Source organism: Adiantum capillus-veneris, chromosome 25 (assembly GCF_014529385.1).
Source record: "Adiantum capillus-veneris isolate H3 chromosome 25, ASM1452938v2, whole genome shotgun sequence".
Classification (NCBI taxonomy): Eukaryota; Viridiplantae; Streptophyta; class Polypodiopsida; order Polypodiales; family Pteridaceae; genus Adiantum; species Adiantum capillus-veneris.
In genome coordinates, this window is record NC_140955.1 from 120,698,513 (window position 1) to 120,724,755 (window position 26,243).

At 39.7% G+C, this 26,243-nt stretch overlaps 1 protein-coding gene across 2 annotated transcripts; it reads right to left on the bottom strand.

Moving 5' to 3' along the window:
• Positions 1 to 3,517: 3,517 nt before the first annotated feature.
• On the bottom strand, positions 3,518 to 6,626 carry LOC147425558 (uncharacterized). 2 transcript variants are annotated; one of them, XM_086500537.1, is made up of 5 exons: positions 6,438 to 6,626; positions 6,153 to 6,312; positions 5,853 to 5,958; positions 4,652 to 4,795; positions 3,518 to 4,581 (listed from the first exon to the last, which is right to left on the bottom strand). In XM_086500537.1, exons 1-5 carry the CDS (start codon positions 6,565 to 6,567, stop codon positions 4,222 to 4,224), a joined length of 900 nt encoding a protein of 299 aa, XP_086356663.1. In that variant the 5' UTR covers positions 6,568 to 6,626; the 3' UTR covers positions 3,518 to 4,221. The 2 variants fall into 2 exon arrangements, with proteins under 2 accessions (XP_086356663.1, XP_086356662.1); XM_086500536.1 differs by having other exon boundaries at positions 3,518 to 4,587; positions 6,438 to 6,623.
• Between the last annotated feature and the right edge of the window lie 19,617 nt (positions 6,627 to 26,243).

The following is a 26,243-nucleotide window of genomic DNA, read 5'->3' on the forward strand; positions in this document are numbered from 1 at the left end:
GTATGTTTGGGAAACGGATTTTTCCCGAACATTGCATGAGAGTGTGTGTATCCTTTGCTCACCCTCATGCAAGAACAGGCTTGGTGCTTAAGTAGCTGCAAATTTTTACCATCTTCCCATCATTGTCGAGTCACAACGTCATCAGATCTTGCTGGAGATTTTCATGGTAGATTTTTACGTAGAGCAACTCCATCACCTCGTACATTGGGAGTAGGTTTTCCTGAACGGCACGTGTCAACACAAAAATTATTCTTTTGAGAGCATGGATGCACTTATCACGGTAGCAATTGAAACCTCTTTTTATTGTAGTACTCTTGATGAGGACATTGGAGATACTCTTGATGAGGACATTGGAGACTCATCAATCAAGGGTGGTTATTCAAGTGGAAGCTTTTGACAATTCAATAAAATTGCCTTATTTCTATTGTCTTAATAGTGCTTTCTAGAAGAGCTAGAGCCTAGATCTTGGGGGGCTTGCAAGGGGTAGTTGGGAAGAGATGGACGTGGATGAAGAAGAGACAATGGTGGGGTGCCAATACAAAACATCTTTGCTTTAAATGAGGATTGTCATCAAGCATGGCTATACTTCAGACTATTGATACAGTCAAAGTTTTCCTCGTTAAGTACCAATACACCAGCTTGGAAGACCATCTCATGTATGTCTCACCGTCACATTCGCCTCAACTTAATAGGCTTTAGCAGAATACAAAGCTAATATTGCTTTAAACGGTTTGAGTTTTTTATTTATACGGTATAGTGTAAAGTCGAAACAACAAAATAAGGCACCCCCTAGCTCTGTACCCATAGCCTACTAATTGAGGGATTCTACTGTAGTGATTGCATCAAAGCTTATGAACTGAGAACTCATCACCGCAATAAACCCTAGACTGTCTATGACGTGGAACATAAAGTTACCTCTGCCTCTCTTTAACTTCAATCTCTCATTAAATCTATCTCATGTCTGCCTACTACTGATTGAGCAGTTCTACTATATCTACTTCTCTTTAAGTTTAATCTATATCTTGCATCTTTTGTATTTTGTGTAAACTCATGTTTTGTGTGTGACAGAAATGACATATATTCACAATAGCGGATGTTTAAATTGCAAAATCACGACTTCAACTCGACAACACTACAAGGTCTGTTATCTATATCCAATTTCCCATGCCTATGTGTTTGCTTGTCCAACACAAAAATTCTACGGGACAGGGCACGGCTTCTACTTCTTATAATGTTTGGAGAGACCACAATGCCAACGCTCCACCATACTTTTGTGCCACTTTTGCATGACGTGCACACTATATTTAGCATTTTCACTTTACACCTGATTGCAAGACAAAATGTTTAACTATTCACATTGCACTTATGTAGCTTGATTTAAACATTGTTCTTCGGCTTGCACAATTGGAGGACACCCGTACACGATTATCAGGTCGGTCGTGCAGTTTAATTTTTATAATTTGTTGATGTTTTTTATACTTTTTGAGTTTGTCAATACTTCCTTAAGTTTAGTTTAGCCACATGTTTTTCTCATTAGTGTATGCTCAATCTCAATCATCGTATCTATATAACAAATAGACACGAACTTCTTTTCTCATAGTTTGACAATTCAACTTATGTATTGCAATATTGAATGCACTTTGTACATGTTTACTTTATTCCTATGTGGTTTATGTATGTCCTTGTCTCAGGTCCTTGTTTGGCAATGCATTTATTGCAATCCAACGTTTTTCTCTGCATAACTATTATGTAGCATGAGGACAACCCTTTATCTCAACATTTTTCCCCTCAGATATGTTTTGCACCATGTCTGTGATCGACAGCCAAGACTCTTGCTCCCTCCAACTATGAGAACACGTAACAATCTCTCTCTCTCTCTCTCTCTCTCTCTCTCTCTCTCGTTCTATGAGAAATAAGAGAAAATTCACTACGCTTGATTAAGAGCAATAAATACACATGTAATAGTTTTTTGAAAGTTAGCCAATGCCGTGAAATTGGACCATTTTGCGGACAACTATAGAGGTAATCAATGCCCACCAAGCATGACTAGTTTGACCTTTGGTATTTGAACCTGATCGGCTCATCTGATCAAGTTATGTATGTAAGGAATGTGGAAAGCAATATGTCCGCACGATTATAAAAAATCGAATTGGAATCTTGTGTAGATTCCACTCACTCCAAGTATGAACTCTCCCGCCAGCCATAGATCACGGCTCCCCTTGCAGCCAAGCTATCATCGCCCATTGCCCATTCAATTTACCACTGTGACTTGGTTCACGGAGAGGCTCGCTTTTGTAGTGTGTGAGAGAGTGTGTGTGTGTGTGTGAGAGAGAGAGAGAGAGAGAGGAAGAAGAAGAAGAAGAGAGTTTTAACGTCGTAGGAAACCTTAAAGATCTAACGAGGAGTTGAACTCAAGACCCCGCCTTTTTGGCAGGGTGTGCTATGGAGTGACTCTTGGGCTGCCGGGCAGATGGGCTAGGATCTGCAGTTTTTTCTTGGGCTGTCCATCATCGTGATTGAGTAAGGCCGAGCAAGGGTATCCATGTGTGGCTGTGTGGCTTGGTTGGCTGTCTGTTGTGCACACATGGCATGGGCCACATTGGCTTGGGCTGCATACACCTCCTAATAATCTGCCCAATTTCCTTCTTGCATACAAATACCTGAATTCCTTGCATGAGCATCTGCACGTAATGCTCTTTGCTCACAGTACACACCTCCTAAGAATCTGCTCAATTTCTTATTGAATGGCACTCCCACACTCACTGCAGAAGTTCTACTTCTCAATGCCACCACCTTTCTTTTGTCTGAGGAAGCTATCCAATAGTGAAGCACTGCAGCATATCCTCTTACCAATTATCCTAAATCTTGATTGGACGAACTGGAACAATTTTGCATCGCCTTGCACCTTCCTAAGGTCTATGGATATGCCTTCTTCGAACAGGATGTGGCCTAGGAGAAGCCCGCATGCTTAAAAGGATTTAGGGACAACCTTCTCTCCATGCATTTTTGGAAACATAGTTTCAATTGTTGCGGGTCAAAAATTTCATTAACATTGTGAAGTATGGAACAAAAACCTTCTATACCCATTTATACAAAGTTGCAGGTGCATTTTTTAGTCCACAGGTAATCAGCTTTGAGGCAAACACCCCCCATTCAATGATAAAAGCAGTCAAGTGCCATGCTCATTTGATTATAACCCTCATATCAATAAAGTTATAACATGCATGCCCTGCTTCTACACCCAACATCCAACAGTGTCGTAGTGAGGAAATTCTTCTTCTTCCACTTAGCTTTTGCAGGGAAGGGAGGAATGATATCGTAGGACTCACATTGCAAGGCACCACCAACCCACAAAAGAATGTGCACTCACCCGTCACTCCTTTGTGTGTGTGTGTGTGTGTGTGTGTGTGTGTGTGTGATGAAAATGCAGAGCCTCTATGATTATCGACACTGCACGTCTTGAATTTTGAAGAACCTCGTTCATTATCAGCAAAACACGTCACCACGAGTAAGCCTTCATGAGAATTCTGAATCTTTGCACAAAACCACTCCATTCAATAACATTGGAAAATGTGTTATGCAACTTCCCAAATCATGAACAATTTGCATGAGACTACTGAATGAGCTTTTCCAGTATAATCACATCAACCTACTTTCATAAGCTTCCACTGTGCGAAGTCCTCCAACATAATGATCAACAAACAGGCTTTCTTTCGAGCTTGAAAGCATCCCTATGCACTTGAGCTACTGAAGCCACCTCATAAGCTTTCTCTTAACTGAAAAATGCTGTAAAATGACCACTAAACCACTTCAGCTCCAAAGTTCAATCCCAATTCTTTCGCAATGTATCTCTCAACACTTCCATAAAGGCGCACAGTTTTCTACACCTTCAAACTTTGAAAAAGTTCAGCTTTGGGCATCACCACCGCGTACGTAACCTAGTGGTTAAGGTGAATGTGTGGGTGCGCAAAGACCCAGGTTCAATCCCCAGCAACATCATTCAAATTTCAGTTGTACCTCAAAAGAAAAAAGGTTGAGCGTTTAACAACAAACCATTTGCAACTGCCCTGACGTATCAAGTTTGCCTGATGCCAAACTATCTGTGTAGACCTCGAAATCAGCATGAGCTCAGACTGGCAAAAATGTATCTTCCTACCCTTCTTTATCAAGTCTCTAACAGATCATCATACTGGATGGGTGTCCACAGTCTCTCAGTGTGTTTTATGTGTCATCAACCATCTCAACGTCATCAGGACATGGAATGTGCATTCCTTGCTCCACACCATTAGCCCAAGCACTTGGCACTTGAGTAAGGATGCATGAACTTTCAGGGTCCACATTGGACCCTATGTTATCAATTTTTCTATCCCCACGAGGCGCCACAGTTACCCCTGTTCTTTTCACTTGTGCTGCTGATGGAGCCCTGCCCAAATTAGTCTTATTTTTCCTCCTGCACTTTGCCATGGGGTGTCCATCAGGAACCATAACAATCCCCTCCTGCTTTGCTGTGGGTTGTCCATCCATAACCATAACAATCCCCTCCTGTTTGTGCTTCCGCCTCTCTTTCTTCTGCTGCCTCCGCTGCTTCTGCAAAAATGCATATTAGCCATATTCCACGCAGAACACCAAGTCCAAAAAGTAATAGTCCTACCACATGACTTCTTCCTGCTGCCATGATGGCTCTATAATCTTCCATATAACGGGACCTTAAGATGTTCCACAGAATTCCTCCAGGAGTTCGCTGCCTACTACCATCTCGGGTCATCTGACCTCCAGTCTGTTGAATTGTCTTGACCTACAACACGAAGTGCAGAATCAAATCAATTAAACGTACAACATTCACCTCCTTTCGGACACAGCCTTAGTGATGCTACCATACAAGCTCAAACACTGAAGTTCTTAAAAAACAATACAAAAGAAATGCTCTTTTCAGTACATTCACAAAAATCGATCAAGATAAGCATAGTGTGTCCAACACACGTACACTGCTCAACCATGCCTACACATTGCTTATACCAGCACATCAATCCAGCTTGATTTGTACCAGTTATAGATACATGGCCTACTGTATACCCAGCGGACAGCACATATACCCCACCGAACCATGCATGTACGCTGTTAATACCGGTACATCAATCCAGCGATTTGTACCGGCCATACATGGCCCATAGTATATCCAGAACATATACCCTGTTGAACCATATATTTACGCCATTACCTCAAACCAATCTCACGATTGTCTGATTTCTTGAGTGTCAAATACACTCAAACAAAACGAATATGTTGTTAAGAGGGATTTCCGATTGTCGAGCGTTGGAAGTGAGATGCTCTCCATATTGTTGAAGCATAATGAATTTTTTCAAGAGTACAGAATCAATGTCCAAACGAGAACCTAGAAGCCTCATAATGAAAAAAATTATTCGATAAAGATTCTCCTTTGTGATATGCTTTAAACCAGGACTGCCGAACAATAAAAAACAAACACATGCTAAAATTTTCCTAAACATTCATTTGTAACTGCAAACCCTAAATTTTCAAGGTAGCTGAGATTGATAATTATTTGCATCATTGTGTAGGGGTCAAAAAGTGCAAGCTAGCAGTCACCATGGAACATTTCCAGGCTGACATATTTCACCCTCAAAACATGTTTCACAAAACTTCCGGTCTAACATTAGAGCACGATGAAACATGGTTCCAAAATGTTCAGGCCCTAAAACCTAATACAAGGTAGCTTCTTGTTTCCCGTTCATCCTGTCCCTCGTTCCCATTTTCCGTTCCATGTAACTATGCCAGAGTCACCACGGAGCTGAAATTGAAAACACATAGATATAGACATAGACAGTTACACCAACCTCAAGCACTAAATCTTGAACTATGTGAATGCCCAATCTCTCAACAGCAGCCGCAATGAGATAACACTTGGACTCTTTTAGATACTGAGCGGTGCGGGCAACAAAACTGCACAGTTCAGAATTGTAGATTAATTTATGCCTCAATCTGCTAAAACCACATAATCGGAGAAACAAGGTATATAATATTGGGTACTTGCCCTCAGAATCAGCACCATTCGGGCGTTCTGAGGGACTTTTCAAGTAATAGAAATCAGCCTCCTTTGTTGTCAAAAGAAAAACAAACAAACAAACAAAGTGTACATTATTGGATCCATCTCTTGAAGTTTGCTAGGCGTAGACTTCTTTAGCTTTTTCTTTCTCTTTTTCGCTGCTATCTTAAGAGCTCTCTTGGTCTTTTTCATCTTCTTGGCACTCTGTACAGCAGCATCAAGGTCGTTGGCCATAAAGCGGAAGCTGCAATCTATGAAAGTTTCAAGAACTTTCAGGCTTTCTCAAAACGAATAGCTAAACGTCTCTCTCTCTCTCTCTCTCTCTCTCTCTCTCTCTCTCTCTCGTGGAGCTGAGGACGGAAAATTGTATATGCACCTGGTTGAAGAACACCGCCAAAGTCGCCATCCTCAAGAGTAGGTGGAGCGGCAGGCTGCAGTTGATCGTCTGCGCCATCAAAGTCGGGCAACTCAGCATCGCTCTCCCGTTTGGACTGCAAAGACTCCATTTCCCGTTCCACCGTCGATTTATGAGTGATGTACTACTGAAGGTATAAATTTAGTATGTCTTGTGATCTGGTGAGGTTTATGGTCTCTTGTTTTTGGTGGGTGGCTCCCATAATAGCTGATGTAATGGTCCAGATCTCTGTGTTGTGTCCTCTAGAGGGTGATTGGTGTATGGGGTGGCAGCTCATGTGGGATCAGTGGGAACCTCTTGATGATGTTGTATTGCTGATGTATTCGGGTTTCCGTGGCTCGTTGTGAGCACGGACTGTCATGTAATCTTTTTTTTTTTTTGGTTAATACTATACACCCACCCACATATTGTGGGTTCTGCTAAAAAAAAAAAGTTAGTAGGGGTGTTTAAAAATTGCCCGAAACAAGAAAGGAAAATAAGGCTGGCTACACACTACCCCATCCCCCGCTATAAGAGCCAATCGCACATCTGCACGTCGATTTGAGTGCTGCCTCAACTTACACATTTCCATCTAGAGGTCGACGCCATATCCTACCTAGAAGATAGCGCCTGCCCAAAGCTACAAGGACGACACCTCTAGGCTGCCCAAATATGGTGGAAGCTACAACAACCAATCACGTCTTGCACCACTAGCGAGCTTCTCTCATATTCGTGCTTCAATTTCCAACTGTGCATGTGCAGAGCATCCTCTCGATAGTGTGTAATTGTGCACGTTGAAATGCAGGATGGCCATCACCAAGGCTTGGGCATGTCTTCTTTGTGATTAGACTCTGTGTAAACACCCTAAACTAGGGTGCATGTCAGTGGAAGGGGAGACCAATTATTATAACTAACTCTATTATTTGTCTGGCTTACTCACACGCTGGCACATATTATAATTCAAATTAATTACTTGCAAACAAACGGTAGAGTTAGATATAATAGATACTAATAGCACATAAAGTTGCCTTAGCTAGATTCAACGCGCATTAACAACATGCCGCCCAACTCTCAAAACCGAGAGGTGCAGGCGAAGGCCAAAGGGTTGGCAATGAAAGAGAAGGGGAGTGAGGTCAAGCTCACTTGCACGAGAGAGAGAGAGAGAGAGAGAGAGAGAGAGAGAGAGAGAGAGAGAGAGAGAGAGAGAGAGAACGCATAGAGGTCCGACACAAAGACAAGACTTGCATCACAAGAAGAAGGGAACTTCTTGTGGGTGCACAAGAGAGAACGAGAGAGAGCTAGAGAGACCCCTGGTCAAACTTACTAATTGGAAATGTTTCTATTTTAAAAATATCTCACTTTGCTTCCTGTTTCAAATTGAATGTGTTCAAATTGAACTTGAATATTTTGTTTTCTCTAATGCAAAAATGTAATTCAAGATGTGGGCGCTCTATTAGGATGCTTATTCAGTTAGAAACTAGTCTTGCTTGGGTGGCTTGATTTGTCTCTCCATTCTATTTACACCTTAGCAGTGTAGCAGCTAGACACGGGGTTTTGTGCTCGATAGAGTTTAGAAGTTGAAGACTTGCTAGATCTATTCTCGAGAGGTAAATAGGGTTGTGAGTCAGATAGCCAAAAGCATTTCATTCTTTGATTTTTTCTATGCTTTTAGAGTGATGTACCGTTTTCCATTTCGACTTTATTTTGTACCGTTTTGTTTGTTTTTGTTTCATGTTTCATTTCAATACTTAGGAGGAGAGTAAGTAGAAACTGCCACCATCAAATTTGGGCTAAAAGATTGAGGGAAAAAAGGGTGAAAACCATATTTTAGCCAAAATGACCATAACTCTGAAATTTTGAAAATTTGATGGTAGAGACCTCAAGTGATCCAAATTCAAAAAGTTATGGATCAAGGACATCAACATACTCTCTAAAAGCAATCTGGAAAGTTTGGCCAGTATATGTGGAGGAACATGGATCGCGATCCATGACCCCTAGAGACCAGTTTTGTAGATAAGGGACCAGTGAGATTGTGCATTAGTGGGATATTGCTCTAATCAAGTTTGCTTGAAAGAAAAACTCAAAAATCACATCAAAATTGGTTGATAGGGCAAAAACAGTAAAACAAGCATTGTAGACACAAAATTCAGGGGTTTTCAATTTTTTGGGATCCAAATCAAAAAAGGGGTGAGATTTGGCTTCTACAGGGAATAGAGAATCAGCAAAACAAAATTCAGGAACAAAATGCTTCCAAACATGGATCGCAATCCATGTACCTTTTTTAGATTTGAGACTGATATTTGATCAATACATCCGTGATAACTAGTGGAACAACTTCGCCAAAATAGACCATAAATAAAAATTACACAAAACACCAAATTTCTACTAGATAGCCAAAAACTACAGAGCAGACACGAAAGTTTGCCTTTGGTTGGGTAAAAGCAATTCAAATTCAAAAAAAATTGGGAAAGAGTATCACCATAACGTGGACTACAAGTTGACCAAGTTTCATGTCAAAATGATGTCAAACATGGATCGCGATCCATGTACCTCATCATGATCTTTGGCTAGAAATTGACCAATAGATAGCTCATACCATTTGAAACAACTTTCCCAAAAGGCACAATGTCAAAAAACTGAAAAAAGTTGGTCAAAATAGTTAAAAACGGAAACTAGTCAAAAATCGCACGGCAGACAGAAAAACTTGCTTTTGACTGACAAAAAGTTGTCCAAACCCAAAAAAAAGTGGTGGAGTAGACTATTGATACTGCAGGTAATCATCAGGACAAATTTGGTGTTCAGATGTGATGGAACATGGATCACGATCCATGTACCTCATCAAGATTTTTGACTGAGACTTGAGCAGTAGGTAGCTAAGACATAGACAATCATTTTTTTTAAAAGAATCAATTGCAAAAAAGTTGATAAAAGTGATCAAAATAGCCAAAAACAGAACATTCTCAAAACTGCCACAACAGACTGTAGAATTCACTTTTGGTTGGGCAAAACTGAGCCAAATCCAAAAAAAAAGTATGGAGCAAGCTACAAACATCATAAGCCATCAACACACCAAATTTCAGATCCAAAAGTGGTGGAACATGGATCGCGATTCATGACCCCCTGAGGAATTTTTGGACGAAAACTTTACCAGCTTGTAGCAGAGACCATTGTGAACAAAACTCCCCAAACAAGCATTGTCAAAAAAGTTCAAAAATTGGATCAAAAGTACCAAAAAGTGATCAAAATAGCCAAAAACAGAACATTCTCAAAACTGCCACAACAGACTATAGAATTCACTTTTGGTTGGGCAAAACTGAGCCAAATCCAAAAGAAAAAAGTATGGAGCAAGCTACAAACATCATAAGCCATCAACACACCAAATTTCATATCCAAAAGTGGTGGAACATGGATCGCGATTCATGACCCCCTGAGGAATTTTTGGACAAAAACTTTACCAGCTTGTAGTAGAGACCATTGTGAACAAAACTCCCCAAACAAGCATTGTCAAAAAGTTTCAAAAATTGGATCAAAAGTGCCAAAAATAGTTCAAGGTGAAAATCCTAAAACAAACCTAGGGATTGACTTTTGCCTGACCCACTCAAGTCCAAATCACACAAAAACCATACAGCTAGCATCAGGGGACCAAGGACAAGTTGTGTGTAAAGTTTCATCACCTTCTGACACAGAGGTACATGGATCGTGATCCATGTCCCCCTGTCTCATAGACTGAAACCAAACTTGTACCATAGCTAGAGGGACATCACATGGAGTCTAGTGGTTTTTTCAAAAGTGAGTTGGATATCAAAGAACATACCAAAAGCCGGTCAAGCATACTGACAAAGTGCCAAAACTGACCTAATTTTCAATCAAGAGGTCCATTTTCAAAGATTTATGATGCAATAGAACCTACTATTCATGATGATTCTGATGGTACCAAGAAAAGTCAATTTGGGCTCCAAACATGGATCGCGATCTATGACCCTATAGTGACAGCTTGACCTAAAACATTCCAGATCAATAGTGCATACACAAGGAAACATATCCCCAAGTCCAATTTTGGAAAAAAATCAGCAAATTTGGGTCAAAAGGGAGCAAAACAAGTGACAAACTAAAAATCGTTGTGCAACCAAGTATTGAGCATTTGACCTATCAAAACAAAATCCAAAAAAAATTCAGATTCAGCTTATGGACATAGAGTGCAACAAGCTGCCAAGAGATCAAGCCCATATGTTGTTGAACATGGATCACGATCCATGTTCCCCAACCTCAAAATTTGATGAAAATTAGTACAGAGCCTTCATATGACCTTTTTTATATACTGTCAAAATTTCAAGTAAAAATTTGGCAGGGGAACATGGATCACGATCCATGTACCTCAGCATATTGGGGGTATCTGACTTGATGATCTTGTAGACATACTTGAGTACCTCAAATCTCAAGTTTGAGCTATAGTATCTTCTAGAGACCAAGATACAAGACAAAGTTCCTGTGTCTTGGTTCTGACACTGTTTTGAGTATTGTTTCAAGTGAAGTTCACCAAAATTGCTCTAACTTTTGATAAACAACTTAAATTGAGTGAGGTATAGCCAGGAAGAAAGCTTGAGATTGACAACCTCAAAGAGTCTCCTTGCCCATCTGAGTCACTTCCCTGAGTATTAACATTATGTTAGTGCTAGATAGCTATGCTATAGACGTCATGTCAGCATATCCATTGTATCTATCCTTGCATTCATCATGCTCTTGATGAGATGTTTGATCAATATTCTTTATACATTCAACCTCTTTGTCTTGACCATCATGGTGTTGATCATGTCTATTGCAATCTTTTACGTATGCTTGTCGACTTAGCATGCTTTGTGTATCATCTATGAAGATTGGCTTGATGTAGGCTTTGTTGAAAGTAAATTTTTTTTATGACTATAGTACAACCCACTTGGATAGAAGGGGTAGTGGGAAGTATATCATGAGGTCATATTGATATACTAAGGGTTGTTGAAAGCCAACTAGAGGGGGAACTTTTCAAGATGGTGATGCTTCATGAGGAAAGACCTCTAAAGAGGAGTTAATAAGTACTGACTAGACCTACTTGATGAGAAGCACCAAGACTCAACCTACCCATGATAGCATGCAAGGGTCACATGCTCAATGCCATGAGAACATAGAACGCATGCTTATTCTCTCTCTCTCTCTCTCTCTCTCTCTCTCTCTCTCTCTCTCTCTCTCTCTCTCTCTCTCTCTCCCCCCCCCTTCATGTTCTCTATTTGCATGCTCGTGCCTTGAGAACATAGAATGCATGTTTTTGCTTGCTCTTTCTACCTTCACGTTGTCTATTTTCATAATCTTACCATGAGAACATATAATGCATGCTTATGCTGGCTCTCTCTCTACCTTCATGTTCTCTATTTGCATGCTCTATTAAAAAATTGGCCTACATCTGATGCATTTGTTCATCAAATTGTCAATGGAGGAATCATTGATAAATGTACAAAGACCAAATCCTTGATAAATGTACATTATTTGTACATTGGGACCCAAACCCTTCATTCTCTCATACAAGATCTGACATACGTAAATGACTAACATGAAAAATTGGATGAATGTGAGAGTGCACAAGTAAAGAAAGTTTGTAGGCCATATGTCCAACTTGTTTGAGTATTTTGAATAGGCCACAATATCTAGAAGATAACTTACACATATGAACAATTTTCAAACTTTTTGATTGCTCTAGAATATGTAAGAATACCTCTTCACCTTTCGTGAAAGTGACTTGTCGACATTTCTAATTAGCATACTTCTGTATCTATCTTGTGCTTTTTGAGACATTTTGACAAGCAATTTATGGGCTTGGATAAAGTCCTTGACTTGCTAAATTTTCTCAGTAACAAAGCCATCGTAGCTGGTGATCTAGGTTGAAAACCATGCATAAGCATGAAGGGGCTGTGAGACCAGGGAGTATGCAACCTATCTCACCTCCCATCCTCTTGCCACTTATATAGGCAAACCCCCGAGCTCGGTTCAGACTGCCCTCTGGCCCTTGGCCTAACATTAATCCCCCCTTGGAGAATCGTTTTCTTTCCACTGATGTTTTCCCAAGCGGTACTTGTCAAAGTCGACGATGCAAAAGTGTAGAGAGAGAGAGAGAGAGAGAGAGAGAGAGAAGAAGAAGAAGAAGAAGAAGAAGAAGAGAATTTTAACATCGTAGGAAACTATCCCAAGAGAACTTAAAGATCTATCTGACAAGGAGAGTTGAACTCTATACCTATTATTCAAGAGAGAAATGGCGTAACCAATCTACCACACTTGGGTGATAGAAAGGTTATACCGTTTTCCTCTTCTTATTAGTGCGTGCACACACACACACACACGCTCAAGAAGAAGAAAAAGAAGAAGAGAGAGAGAGAGAGAGAGAGAGAGAGAGAGAGAGAGAGAGAGAGAGACTCTTGAACCAATCAACCTTGGTAATGAATCTGGTGTTGAGCTAGTAAATAGAATGCAACAAGACGGAAGTGGGGACTTGTGAAGAAGTTGGGTTTGCTTCGATCACCTATGTATAACTGAAATGTGTAATACAATGGAGGCAAGGGGTTGCTTATATAGCAACCTCACCAAATTGCCTACCCAAACTTTGACAAATAAAAACAAATACCCAAAAGCCAAAATAAATAATGGGTTCACATTGGGCAATTCGCTTGAGATGCCAAAACTCTAGCACCCTCTCTGTAGCTCGTAGTCTTCTCATAGTGGACATCAATAGTGAGACCAATTCAATGAAGAAGCTAGCATGGACACCCCAAAAGTGGCCACCAACTGGATACACCTTGATTTTTCTACCCTTAAATTTGTATTTGAGAATAACTCCATCTTGAGCATCGGTTTCCTTTTTAGAAAATTTGAACTATAGACCACACTACGTCCAAGAATTCCCATTTGTGAACTGTGAACACATCACGTTCGAAAGAATAATACTCCAAGATAATAAACTATGGAACACATCTTGTCCATGATCCGACCAACAACAATGGATTGATGCACTCCTCCATAGTGTTTTAGATACATCTGATTGGTTCCCTGCTAGATGCATGTGCATTGAACTTCGACCTACGGGTCAAACACCGATAACTTGAACTCCAACACAAGGGTCCAAATTATGTGTAGGAAGAATTGCTTTTCCCCTCTCTCTACCACTCACAAGCCTCTCTCTGGCTAAAACTAGTGGCGACACTGATCTCTATGTGATTAGAAGGTGGGAGACCTTGCCAGTGTAGTCACCACCACACAACAACCTCTTTGATGTCCTTCCCCGAGTCACTATCATTGCTTTCCTCCTGATGCTTGCTTACCTTGTCATTTGTGTAATCTCTATCTTTGCCTTTGGAATTGCAATCATTGGCCAAATGACCACGCTTTCCACAATTTTAACAATGGTTCTTCGTCCTCTTTTTGGAATCCAAAGCAACAAGTGCTTCCCCACATGGCTCAAAAATCTGAATTGAGTTATTAACACGGCTTCCTCCTCAATGAGAAAAGAGTTGAGATCATCAAATTCCGGCTTTTCCTTCGTGACTTGTAGTCAAAGTGTCCTAGACACGGTTTCATACTCCTTAGGCAACTTTGTGAGAACCAAAGCAACTAACTGAGTACTTGTCAATGCACTTTTCATACCTCGTAGTTGATCATGAATAACTTTAACCTTCATAAGAAATGATTTCATGGAACTTCCTCGTGGAAACTGAATGGAAAATAAATGTCCAAGAAGGGTGACTGCTCGAATTGTAGAATCCCGATCAAACATTCCAACCAACTTGAACCACATATCAGTGGCAGTCTTTAAAGTCTGAATGTTTGGAGAAAGGTCCTTTGTAAGATATTCTGCAATGACCAACATTTCCTTCGCATTAGCCGCATCCCAATCAACCACACGATTTGAGATATTCGTCATCTTGAAGACGGGTGTACCTATTGTGGGGATCCCTCGTGGGACAGGGCTCCGAGCCGTTGACAATATCCCATAAGCCTTTCTGTGAGAAATAAAGTCGCATGATCAAATTCCAATGAGTGTAGTTATTGTCTTTCAATTTGTCACTAGCGTTCAAGAAAGGGTGGGGCATGATGAAGTTGCAAGATCTAGAATAATCCTTCTCTCACTCCAAGGGTGTCCGCACAAACCAAGCCGAATCGCCAAAAAAATTCTCTCTAAAATAATTGTCTTCAAGGTTAAAAGTTTGCTCAAAAGCTTGAGCTTCGAACTCCTCCCAAGCTGCTCCAAAGATTTGCAAAATGGCACCCAAAACCACCTTCCCGAACCACCAAGTAGATTTTATCCCTCTCTTCTTCCAAAGGGTGCCCACTCACATCCCACATCAGTTTAAAACGTTGGGCTCATTTGTTGGAAGGGGGGGCGCCGCTGTTGCCAAGACAAGGGAGGGAGGGCTCTATCGAATGCGTTTTAGAATGCAAGCTCAAAGAGGTCGTCGTCGCTAGGCAATGCCGTCAACCAACAATGTTTTAAAATGCTCAACGCGGTAGGGGGGGCTTCATGGGTTGTCAACAAGGGAAGCTGGAACCGCTATGTGCAATCAAGCAAGTGTTTTGAAATGCTGGGGGGCAAAGGACGGTGCCACCTAGCAAGTGCTGACGGGTAGCATTTTGGGCAGCGACGTAGGGGGAAGGAAAACACTAGCAAGGAGGGCCTTCCTCTTCTCCTCAAGATGCAACTCGGCCTCCACCAAGGGTCTTCAAGCACACGGCTCTGATACCATGTCAAAGTCGATGATGCGGAAGCGTAGAGACCAAGGAGAGTGAGCACGAGAGAGAGAGAGAGAGAGAGAGAGAGAGAGAGAGAGAGAGAGAGAGAGAGAGAGAGAGAGAGAGAGAGAGAGAGAGTCTCCTGAACCAATCAACCTTGGCAATTATGAATAATTTCAATGTGTAATACAATGGGGCAAGGGGTTGCTTATATAGCAACCTCAGTAAATTACCCTACCTAGACTTTGAAAATAAGTAAAACAAATACCTAAAATCCAAAATAAATAATGGGTTAACATTGGGCAGTTCACTTGAGATGCCAAAACTCTAATAGCACCTTCCTTAGGACTATCTTTCCACTTGACTAATGCTTGTCGACCCACATGATAACGTGTACGTAGATCATGATAGTCAAGAATGTGCTCAAATTCATGTGGTTGGGTTGGAGGTTCAATGAAGTCAATCAAAATTTGTTGTTCAATGACATTGTCGTCCCTATACAAGCATTTACGTAAACAACTTACATGATACATTGGATGAATACAAGAGTGCACAGGTAAAGAGAGTTTATGAGACATATATCCAACTCGCTTGAGTATCTTAAAAGGCCCACCATATCCTGAATATAATTTAGATGTTGGCCCAATCTTCAGACCACTTTCTGAATTCTCTAGCACACGTAAAAATAGCTTCCCCCTTTTGATGGTAACTTGCCAACATTTCTCATAAGCATACATTTTGTTTCTATCATGTGCTTGTCGAACATTTTTATGAGCAAGTTTTAGCATATACATGTGGTCTTAGAGAAAATCCTTGACCTGCTAAAGTTTCTCAGTTTCCAACCCAACGTAGCTGGTGATCTAGGTTGAAAACCATACATAAGCATGAATGGACTAAAACCATTTGTCACATGCTCAACACTATTGTATGCAAACTCCAAACTAGAGAGAGAATCTTTCCAATTGGATTGCTTCTTGCTAGCGTATGCTCTTAGCATATCCTTGAGCACTAGAGTTACTTCCAAGCTACCCATCCATCTTTGGATGAGAGCAATATTGATATTGAGTTGTTTCTCCCCAATCGTTTACAAACAGCCCTCTAGAATGATCAGTAAACATGGGTTACAATTACTCCCAATATCATTGAGTAATCCATATAATCAATACAAATTGTAACTATTCCCAAAATGCATTTCTTTACATGACCTTGCCATGCGTTTGAAGAGCTAAAGGATGAAAGCAATCCAACATATTTATCCCACATGGGAAACTCAAGCAAAGCATATTCAAAAATGAAACTAAACCAAATCATATGCTTATTAGGAGGTGGAAAACAGTTCACACTTACCTGGAGTCAATTGCACTTTCCAAACCTGGAAAATACATTACCAAAAGTCCAGCCGCAAAAGGCCCAGTATTTCTTTGACCTATTAAACACCAAATTAGAGATTAGTGAACATAAATAGTTAACGGATGACCGTGGGTGTTGTGTTGGCAATCCGAACCGAGTCTAAAACCCCTTGGTTAGATCCTACAAAGAAATTGTTTAAACGACCATGTGACCAACACAGTCTAATGTACCCAATAGTGATTGTCAGCAACTTGATAAGTTGCACTTACCCACTACCCCTTGGCAGATTGAGAACTTCTTTGATTGTTAGACTTGGGATAAAGATCACTCACAATATTGTTGGGCAATGCATAAAATCTATACAGATTGTCAACAAATTTGGCTAACTCTAGAGTTTTGATAGTGGACTTGGTTGGAATAAAGTTACAAAGTTTAGTCAACCTATCTATAATCACCCATACCAAGTCATGACCTTATATGGTGGTTGGTAGACCCACAATAAAATCCATAGAGATACTCTTCCATTTACCATTGGGAATCTCCAAATTGTAAGAGACCTCCTGCATTCAAGCGCTTTACTTTATTAACAAAATTTTTGGCAATGCAAGACATAGTTGAACATATCCATGTAATCCTGGCCAATAAAATTGTCTTTGTATGAGTGAATAATTCCTCTTTATGCCTAGGTGCCCTACATTTTGGACTGTCATGACATTCATAAAGAATTTGACATCAAATGTCTGAGGCCATTGATACACAAATGATACAACTCTCTCCTTATGGAGAGTAGGTACCCATCATCAATGTAAAAAAACTCTTCCATCTAGTAAGATCTTCACTCGAAAGAGGAGAACCTGATGTGGAGGAAAAATACACACTACTAGCATTGGAGTGAGAAGGGTCCCTCCTTTTGACATGACTCCACACCTTGGAGTATGCATCATCATGCTCACATGTACCCTTAAGAAACTCCAAAAACTCATTTTTAAGTTCCATGAACAAAAAAGCGTTGATTTCAAGCATTCTACTAAGAGCGTCAAAAACACATGGTATCATCTTTTTTGATATCAAAGCTTTGCATCATACTCTTGAAGCATCTCCACCCACTTGGCCTTTCAATCCTTCAAGTGAGATCGTTGTGTGTACCATTTTATACTTTCATGGTCAAACACTATATCAAACTGAGCAGCATACACATAATGTTAACACTTTTTCAAAGTGTAAACTATTGCATATAGCTCTCTTTCATAAGCATAATAAGTTTTTTATGCAGAATTGAGTTTATTGCTTTCAGCAATTGGCCTTTCTTTGAAGAGAATAACTGCTCCAATAGCTCGATTGTTGACATCTATTATTGGAATTAGGGTTGCACAAATGCATAGACAACTTGGAGAAGATGAAGAAGCTCAAGGCACACAACAAAGAGTGTATTTCTTAGTGCACATTAGAAAGATAACTTAGCCCTAGAGTAATGGACATATATACAATGCACGGGGGGAAAACCTCCTAGTGAGGAAAAAAATTCCCCGGCAATCCTAAGTGTGTTCACACACATCACTGCCACATATATGGTAACAAATACCCCCGTAGGAGTGATGTGGTGAACGAGAGCTAGCACATAGTGTCTAGGAAAGTGCCATGCCCTGAGAACATGATCAATACACAAAGGGAAGCAAGCCTCAAGCTTTGCGGAAAGCTTCAAACTTCTCATGAGGCAATGCCTTTGTGAACAGATCTGCAAGGTTGTCTTATGTCGACACGTAAGCCAAGTTGATCTCTCCTACTAAGATTCTCTTTATGAAATAGTGATAATGCACCTCAATGTGCTTTATGCGAATGCATGAACTGTCGAGCATGAAACAAAAACCGCTTGTGGACACTCACGAGTTATAACAACCAGCCCAATCTGAGTCTAAAAAAGCATAAAAATCGGGTGGCAATGATCTCTCTTTGGGATAAAACAACCAAAGATGTAAAGTGCCACTCAAGTAGTGAAAGATCCTCTTAACAACATGCCAATGCTTAGACCCTAGGCTATGCATAATTTTGTTGATCTATGAGACTATAAACTGAATATCTAGCCTTGTATTGCATACATAAATAAGGCATCCACAGTCTGATAAAGAGTGACATCAACAAGATCAACAACATCATGAAGACTTAATTTCAAATTTTTTTCCATTGGAGTAGCAATAGGTTGGCAGTACTCAAGTCCAAACTACCATAGTAATGTCTCATTTGTCTACATATAGAATGATGATGAGAAATACATCAATCTCACACTTGACAAACAAAGTGTTTTCAATTGGACTGTTACAAAGCCTTGTTTAACCAAATGAGTGTCAGCTTTCTCATGCCAAGCACGAAGAGACTGATTCAACCCATACAAAGCTTTCTTACATTTGTACACTTTATTTTCTTGTCCTTTCTTGACAAAACCGTGAGGTTGCATTACATAAACTTCCTCAAATATATCACCATTCAATAACGTAGTAACAATGTTTGATTGATATACATTCCATCTAAAATGAACTACCAGTGCACATAGAAAACAAATAGTAATCACATGATAAGTGGGAGCAAAGGTCTCTTCATAGTCAATGCCTTTTTGTTGTGCATAACCTTTTGCAACAAGTCTAGACTTGCAGTGATCAATATCACCATCCGGCTTATGTTTCAACTTGTAAACCCACTTTGTACCCTTTTTCCAAGAGGAAAATCACATAAAGCCCATGTGTCATTTTCTATAAGTGCATCATACTCTGATTGCATGGCAGCCGTCTGATTTTTTGAATTTTTCATTTCATCAAAAGAGAGGTTTCTCCTCGTCATATAAACTAGAAACATCCAAAGCATAACAATGTGATGCATAAGATGCATGGAAAGAACCTGAACGAGTACGACTAGATATAGGTGCATCCAATTTACTATCGCACAAAGTATGCACTAGCCATTTTGCCATACCTCTAGCCTCCTCATTCTCAGCCCTTTCCACATCAAGCACATCATGTATATCTGCATCAATTAATAGGCTAATCCGTAACACTTTTAGAAACCCCCATAGGCTAATATATATGTGCCTCATTGGAATGTACTTTCAAGTTTTACCATGAAAAAGAGGCAACAAAGTGTTATAAATTTTATGTGAGATTACATTATTGTCTTCAGTACATAATAACAAAGGTTGAACAAAATCTTCCACAAATACAACATCTCGTGCAACCAAGCTACATTTAGTTTGCGGCTGAAATAACCTATAACCTTTACTTTCAGTATTGTGGCCAACAGAGCTTATCATTCAATTTTTTGTGATGTGTTTCTGGCATCAAAGCATAAGATAAACAAAAAAAATGCGCATGTGATCAATAGATGGATTTTTATCATGCCATGCTTTGTAAGGAGTCATAGACTGATGCTGCAAGGCTTTGGTAGGACACATGTTAAGTACATAACTAGTATACATGATAGCCTCAAGCCAAAACAAATGTGGTAGAGCTTGATTCTTGACCATACACTGTGCCATCTCCGTAAGCGACCTATTTTTCCTTTAAGCAACGCCATTTTGTTGATGTGCATATGGCACTGTACATTGGTGTTTTATCCCATGATTAGCCAAAAATGCATTAAGCTCATGAGACATATACTCCCCCAATAAATCTGAACAAAGGGTTCCCATAGTACATTTAGAGACATTTTTAGCCATAGCTAGAAATTTCTTGAAGCACGTGAACACTTTTGACTTCGCGTTAAGCGGATACACCCATGCATGCATATAGTAATCATCAATGAAAGTCACAAAATAGAGATAATTGCCCAAGGATAGAATATGCATAGGCCCACAAAGATCACTCTTTACGATTTGCAACTTACATGTAGCCCTTATTGCACCATCCTTTGGATTTTTGTAAATGCAGTAAAACTCAAAAAATTCAGATGCCTAAAACATGCATACCAAAGTTTTGCATCTGAAACAATCTTTGAATCCACAACTGAATGTGCAAAATTCTACCCACACTTGTCACACAAAGTGAGCTTACATAGCCCATGGCACAAAATGCCAAATCCAACTATATCATCACCAAAATTGAGATCATGAACTATACATGTGTCATCCACAAACTTGACAACTCGACCAAGTCTTGCAAGTGCAGTATAGACGAAAGGTTCTTTTTTATCCCTACATAAAGTGCATTGACAAGTGTGAAAGAACTACCATTTGTAGCAGTTAGCACAATCTTTCCAACTCCCTTGTGACTGGATAAGTGGCATTGCTGGCACAAGTGACTGTATTCCCATGAGGGATAGACTCAAGAGAGATAAACAAGTCATGATATGAATTAAATGTGCACCACTATCAAAGTACCACACATTGAATATGAAAAAAATGATATACATGCATCATGGACATAAGGATCATAAGTACACTCTGCACTAAATGCCCAGTGTACATTATATCAGCATCACAATCTCCTTTCCTAGAAGATTCTACAATATATACACTTGTAGTGGAACCAGACTCTTTCTTCTTGGCCTCTTTTGACTTCAACTTAGAACATTTCTTTATCAAGTGATCATTAGCCTTACAATAATGGCAACGCATCTTCTTCTTGCCCTTTTCACCAAAATTCCCAAACGAGGTGTGTTAGTAGCAGGAGCATTAGGAACAGGTGATTTGCCACTCACTTTGAGCAGCAATAAAATCCTATTCAACTGCACATTTTCTAGCCCTATTATTTCTTGACAGTGAATCTTGCAATAGCAATGTGCATAATTCATCAAACTTTACAGCTTGAGGGGGGTTCCTTGGGTCATAAGTCTCCAAGTACTAGTAGAAGTTTGGTAAGAATTTGGTTATGCATTGAGAACTATCTGCACAAGTGAACTGTCAGAAATGACTCCGCCTTGCAAAAATGAGTTGCTTATAAATATCCTTAAGACCAGTAAGAAAAGTGTCCATGTCATCTTCCTCTTGCATAATCTTTTACTCTAGCTCTTTATGCAGCAATGCAATTTTAGCCTCATTGCGACTTGCATAAAGATCAGCTAAAGTATCCCAAGCCTATTTTGCTAATTTTGTTGAGCAAATGTGATGAGTAATAGTACGCTTCATAGATAATGCAATAAATGCATGAGCTTGCCCATCTCTAACATCCCAATGAGCCTACTCAATCATAGGCAAAACAACTCTAGCAACAACAGGTCTACCAAGACCTACAATATCCTCAACAGAGCCTATATCAACCGAAGGCGAACATACATCAATGCCCTACACAACATTCCAAATTCCCTATGACACAAGAACATGTATCATCATGTAATTCCACATCCCATCCAGTTTATCCTCAACACAACGAACATCTTGAAAACATTTGTGTTTTTGTCAACCATGGCGAGTGATTGCACCTGATGTGAAGACTGCCTAAAAAGAGGAAAATAAAGTAGGACTACACATGTTATATAGCACAACCTAAAGAGGACTGTAAGGGACCTATTATACAAAAAATTTCACCAACAAATATTCTACACAAAAGGACAAAATTGTGTGCACAGTACTGCCTGTAGTGGAAATGATGGCTGAAATGAGACCGAATCAAAATTCCAAGAAAACCAAGCTCTGCTACCTTGCCCAAAGTATTAATCTACTTGTTGAGTCTCACTAAAGCTCACCCAAATCAAAGAAAGCCGGCAGGCGGGTGTTGGCAATGCTAGCGACTATGCCCGCAACCTACTCTGAGACCAATTGTTGAAATTAGGGTTGCAGGGATGCACACACAGATTTGAGAAGATTAATAAGATCAAGGCACACAACAAAGATTGTATTTCTTATTGATGTAGAATAGAAAGATAAGTTAGCCCTAGAGTAATGAGCGTATATACAATGCACGAGGGAAAAAAACCTCCTAGTGAGGAAAAAAATACCATGGCAGTCCTAAGTGTGTTCACACACATCACTACCACATATATGGTAACATCTAGTTCAAGCACAAAAGCTTCATTAGATCCACAATAGCTAAGATGGGTGTAGTAGCTAGAGCAACCTTAAGTGCATCAGCTTATCTCCACTGAAATGCTTTTTCCTTGGCTTTTAATTGGTTTGTATCATAGGAACAACAATTCTGGAATAATTTTTAACAATTTACAGTAAAAAGTTACAAACCCCAAGAAACTTTGGAGCTCTCCCAAATTTATAGGAGAAGGGCATTTATGGATGGCTTTCTCTTTGGATTGATCCATATGAAAGCCAACAATAGAAATTACATTCCCCAAATAGTGAATTTATTTTTTCAAGAAATCACACTTGGATTCTTTAACATATAATTTGTGTTGCCTAAGAAGATTGAACACCTACTTTAGGTGTGGTAAGTGCTCTTCCTCAGATGCACTAGGCACTAAATTTCATTGAGAAAAACAATGACAAACTTGCCTAGATATGGTTTGAAGACACTATACATGAGTTTTGTGAAAGTAATTGAAGCATTGATTAAACCAAAAGGAATAACCAAAAATTCATAATGTCCAAATCTTGTTCAAAAAGGACTTTTATGTAGAAAGCCTAATTCTTACTTGATGATACCCTGATTGCAAATCTATTTTTATAAAAATGGCATGGGTGAGTCTATCAGACAACTCATCCACCGGTGGCAATGGTTACATGTTCTTAATAGTAACTGTATTCATACCATGATATTCTATGCACATGTGCATACTACTATCCTTTTAATTGAATCATTATCGACATTTGATAACAATTGATACAAAGAGAACACAAGAAGAGAGATACATAAGCTTGTTTGTACAAATAACTGGCGAGGAAGGTACATCTTTTTGCCCCAACAATAGCATGTCCACACCATTGGATTCAAACATAAGACTATTATATTCATAGATACGATCTAATGATGATTCTAGCCCATGCAACCACTCTTGACTTAACACCAAATCTTATATATTCGTATTCATTACTTGAAAATCCAAGGATGTCTTATACTTTTGGATATGAAGAGGTACACCTTTAACCTATGTATCCCACACTTCAACATTATGGCCATATAAAATAGCTATCTTGTAGCATTGGGAACTAGGTGTTTGAGGTAGATTGAGACGTTCCACTAACTTTTAGTTAATAAAATTGTGAGATGCTCCATCATCTACAAGAATTCTCAACTTGTGACTTTGAATAGAGCCCTATATTCTCACAAGCTCGAATGGGCCAAAAGTTTGTTTCCACATAGAAGTTGGAATACAGTACTCATGAACCCTTTGGTATGTGTTACTTCCACATTAGAATAATGAGGATAGAATTCCAAGGGAATCAATTTCACCTTGTGAACAACTTTATCCTTATCTTAGGTAGCAAATCTCCCCTTGGGACAATCTTGTTTGCCATGCCTACTTTCCAAACAGATAAAACATAACTTTTCTTTCTTTGCTTTTGCAAATTCCTCACTTGATGGATTGCCTCTAGCCCCCTTACGCTTCTTGGATGCATCAAATGAGTGTGCAACAAGTTTTATTTTATTTTGACCATGAGATGCACATGCAGAAACTATCGATGAGCATATGCGTGCTATGCAATGCTTTTTTATCTAGAGCATTATGAATATATACTCGCACTATAGCTTACTCAAGTGTTTTGGGATCTCAAGGTTTAACATGATTCTTAAGCTCAGAAGTTAACCCACAAATGAACCCATGTACCTGCTAGAAGGTGTCTAAACCCTCCGCTTGAGAATAACATCTCTATAATGTAAGAAATATTCAAGCAGTGTCTTATGTTGATGCATAGAAAACTCATCCCATGTATTCCAATTTCTATCCTTCTCATTAGTAGGAAGAAATTATTTTCTAAAAACATCCTCAAAGGTAGCCCATGTGTGCAATATGATGCCCTTCTCCTTGAGAAACATCCACCATTTATAGGCATTATCTTCTTGTGTCAAGCTACTTTAGGGTGCCTTGATAGCAAAGTCTAACAACGATCATGAATACCATCCGTTGAAAGATTCCAAAAAGGATCCCTTTTTGCTTCTTAATTCATTTCATCACTCTTCTAATTGTAATTGTAATTTTGAATGATAGTGACATCTTCTCCCAAATCTTGTATCTGTTACTCGTATGTACTTCTGAAGCTGGAAGTGTAATTTCTAGTGCTATTACGACAAAGCTAGCTTTCGAACCATAAAAAGGTATAAAAGGTAGCATTCTAATGTTTTTGAAAATTCAATCTTTTTTGGAGGAATGAAGGGACAAATAAGGATTTTCTTTGTATGTCGTGTGTCATCTCTTCTCTACTGTTTATTTCAATTGCTCACATTGCACCACACGATTGTTGCATCAAAATTCCAAAGGCACCATTGTGTTTGTCTTGTCAAGCTCTAGGTGTGGATACCTACATTGCAAGCATCACGCAAAAATTGAGCATTTATGTCTACGACCTTCTAGGTGACATTTCTCCCTATCAGAGTGTCATTTTGAATTTCATCAATTACATCCAATTCCCGACACTTAAGAGAACCTAATAGGCAAATCTGAAATCTAAAAAGATGACCTACATCTGGCAGCCAAAAGAAAATTGCAAGTCTAATAAGCCAATTGTTTCCATACACATGCGGTAGTGATGTGTGTGAACACACTTAGGACCGCCGGGGCATCTTTTCCTTCTTTAGGAGGTTTTCCTCCCTGTGCATTGTATATACATCCATTCATTCTAGGGCTATCTATCTTTCCATTGCACACTAAGTAATATACTCTTTATTTTGTTCCTTGAGCTTCCTTCATCTTCTCCATGCTGTGTGTGTTTTCCTGCAACCCTAATTCCAACAATTGGTATTAGAGCAGGTTGCGTCCTCCTGGGCTTAGTCGCCAACAGCTCCAGCACATGCCTGCTCACTTTCTATGATTTCAGTGAGCTTTGGTGAGCGTTCACAGGTCAAAAAAAATTCAGTGAGCTCGTAAAGAGTAGTCTGCTCAGATTTTTCATTTGGGCTCATTTCGGCCTCCGTTTCCACTACAGACAGAACTGCACAGACTATTTTGTCATTTTGTGCAAAAATTATGTCAGTGCCATTTTTTGCATAACAGGTCCCTTACAGTCTGCTACGGTTTGTGACATATATCACGTGTTGTTCCCGCTTCTTTTATCCTCTTTCAGGTAGTTTTCACATCAGGTGCATCATTTACCATGGCTGACAACAAAACAAATGTGTTCAAGATGTTTGCTACTGAGGACAGATTGGATGGGGACAATTACTCTATGTGGGCTTACATGATGCAACATGTTCTTGTGTCAAAGGGGGTTTGGAATATTGTGCAGGGCATTGATGTACGTCCTGGTTTCGAGGATGTAGGCGATGTTGAGGATGTTGCAGGTCTTGCTGCAAGGATTGCTGATGTTAGAGTTGTTTTGCCTACAACAGAACAGGCCTGTTGGGATGTAAAGGATGCGCAAGCTCATGCATTGATTGCCTTGTCTATGAAGCACACCATTACTCCTCACATTCGTTCAACGAAATCTTCAAAAAAGGCTTGGGACATTCTGGCTGGTCTTTATGCAAGCCACAATGAGGCAAAAATTGCATTGTTGTGTAAAGAGCTGGAGTCAAAGATTATGCAGGAGGAAGATGATATGGACACTTTCCTTGCTGGTGTCAAGGATATCAATGAGCAACTTATTTCTGCAGCAGCAGGTGAAGT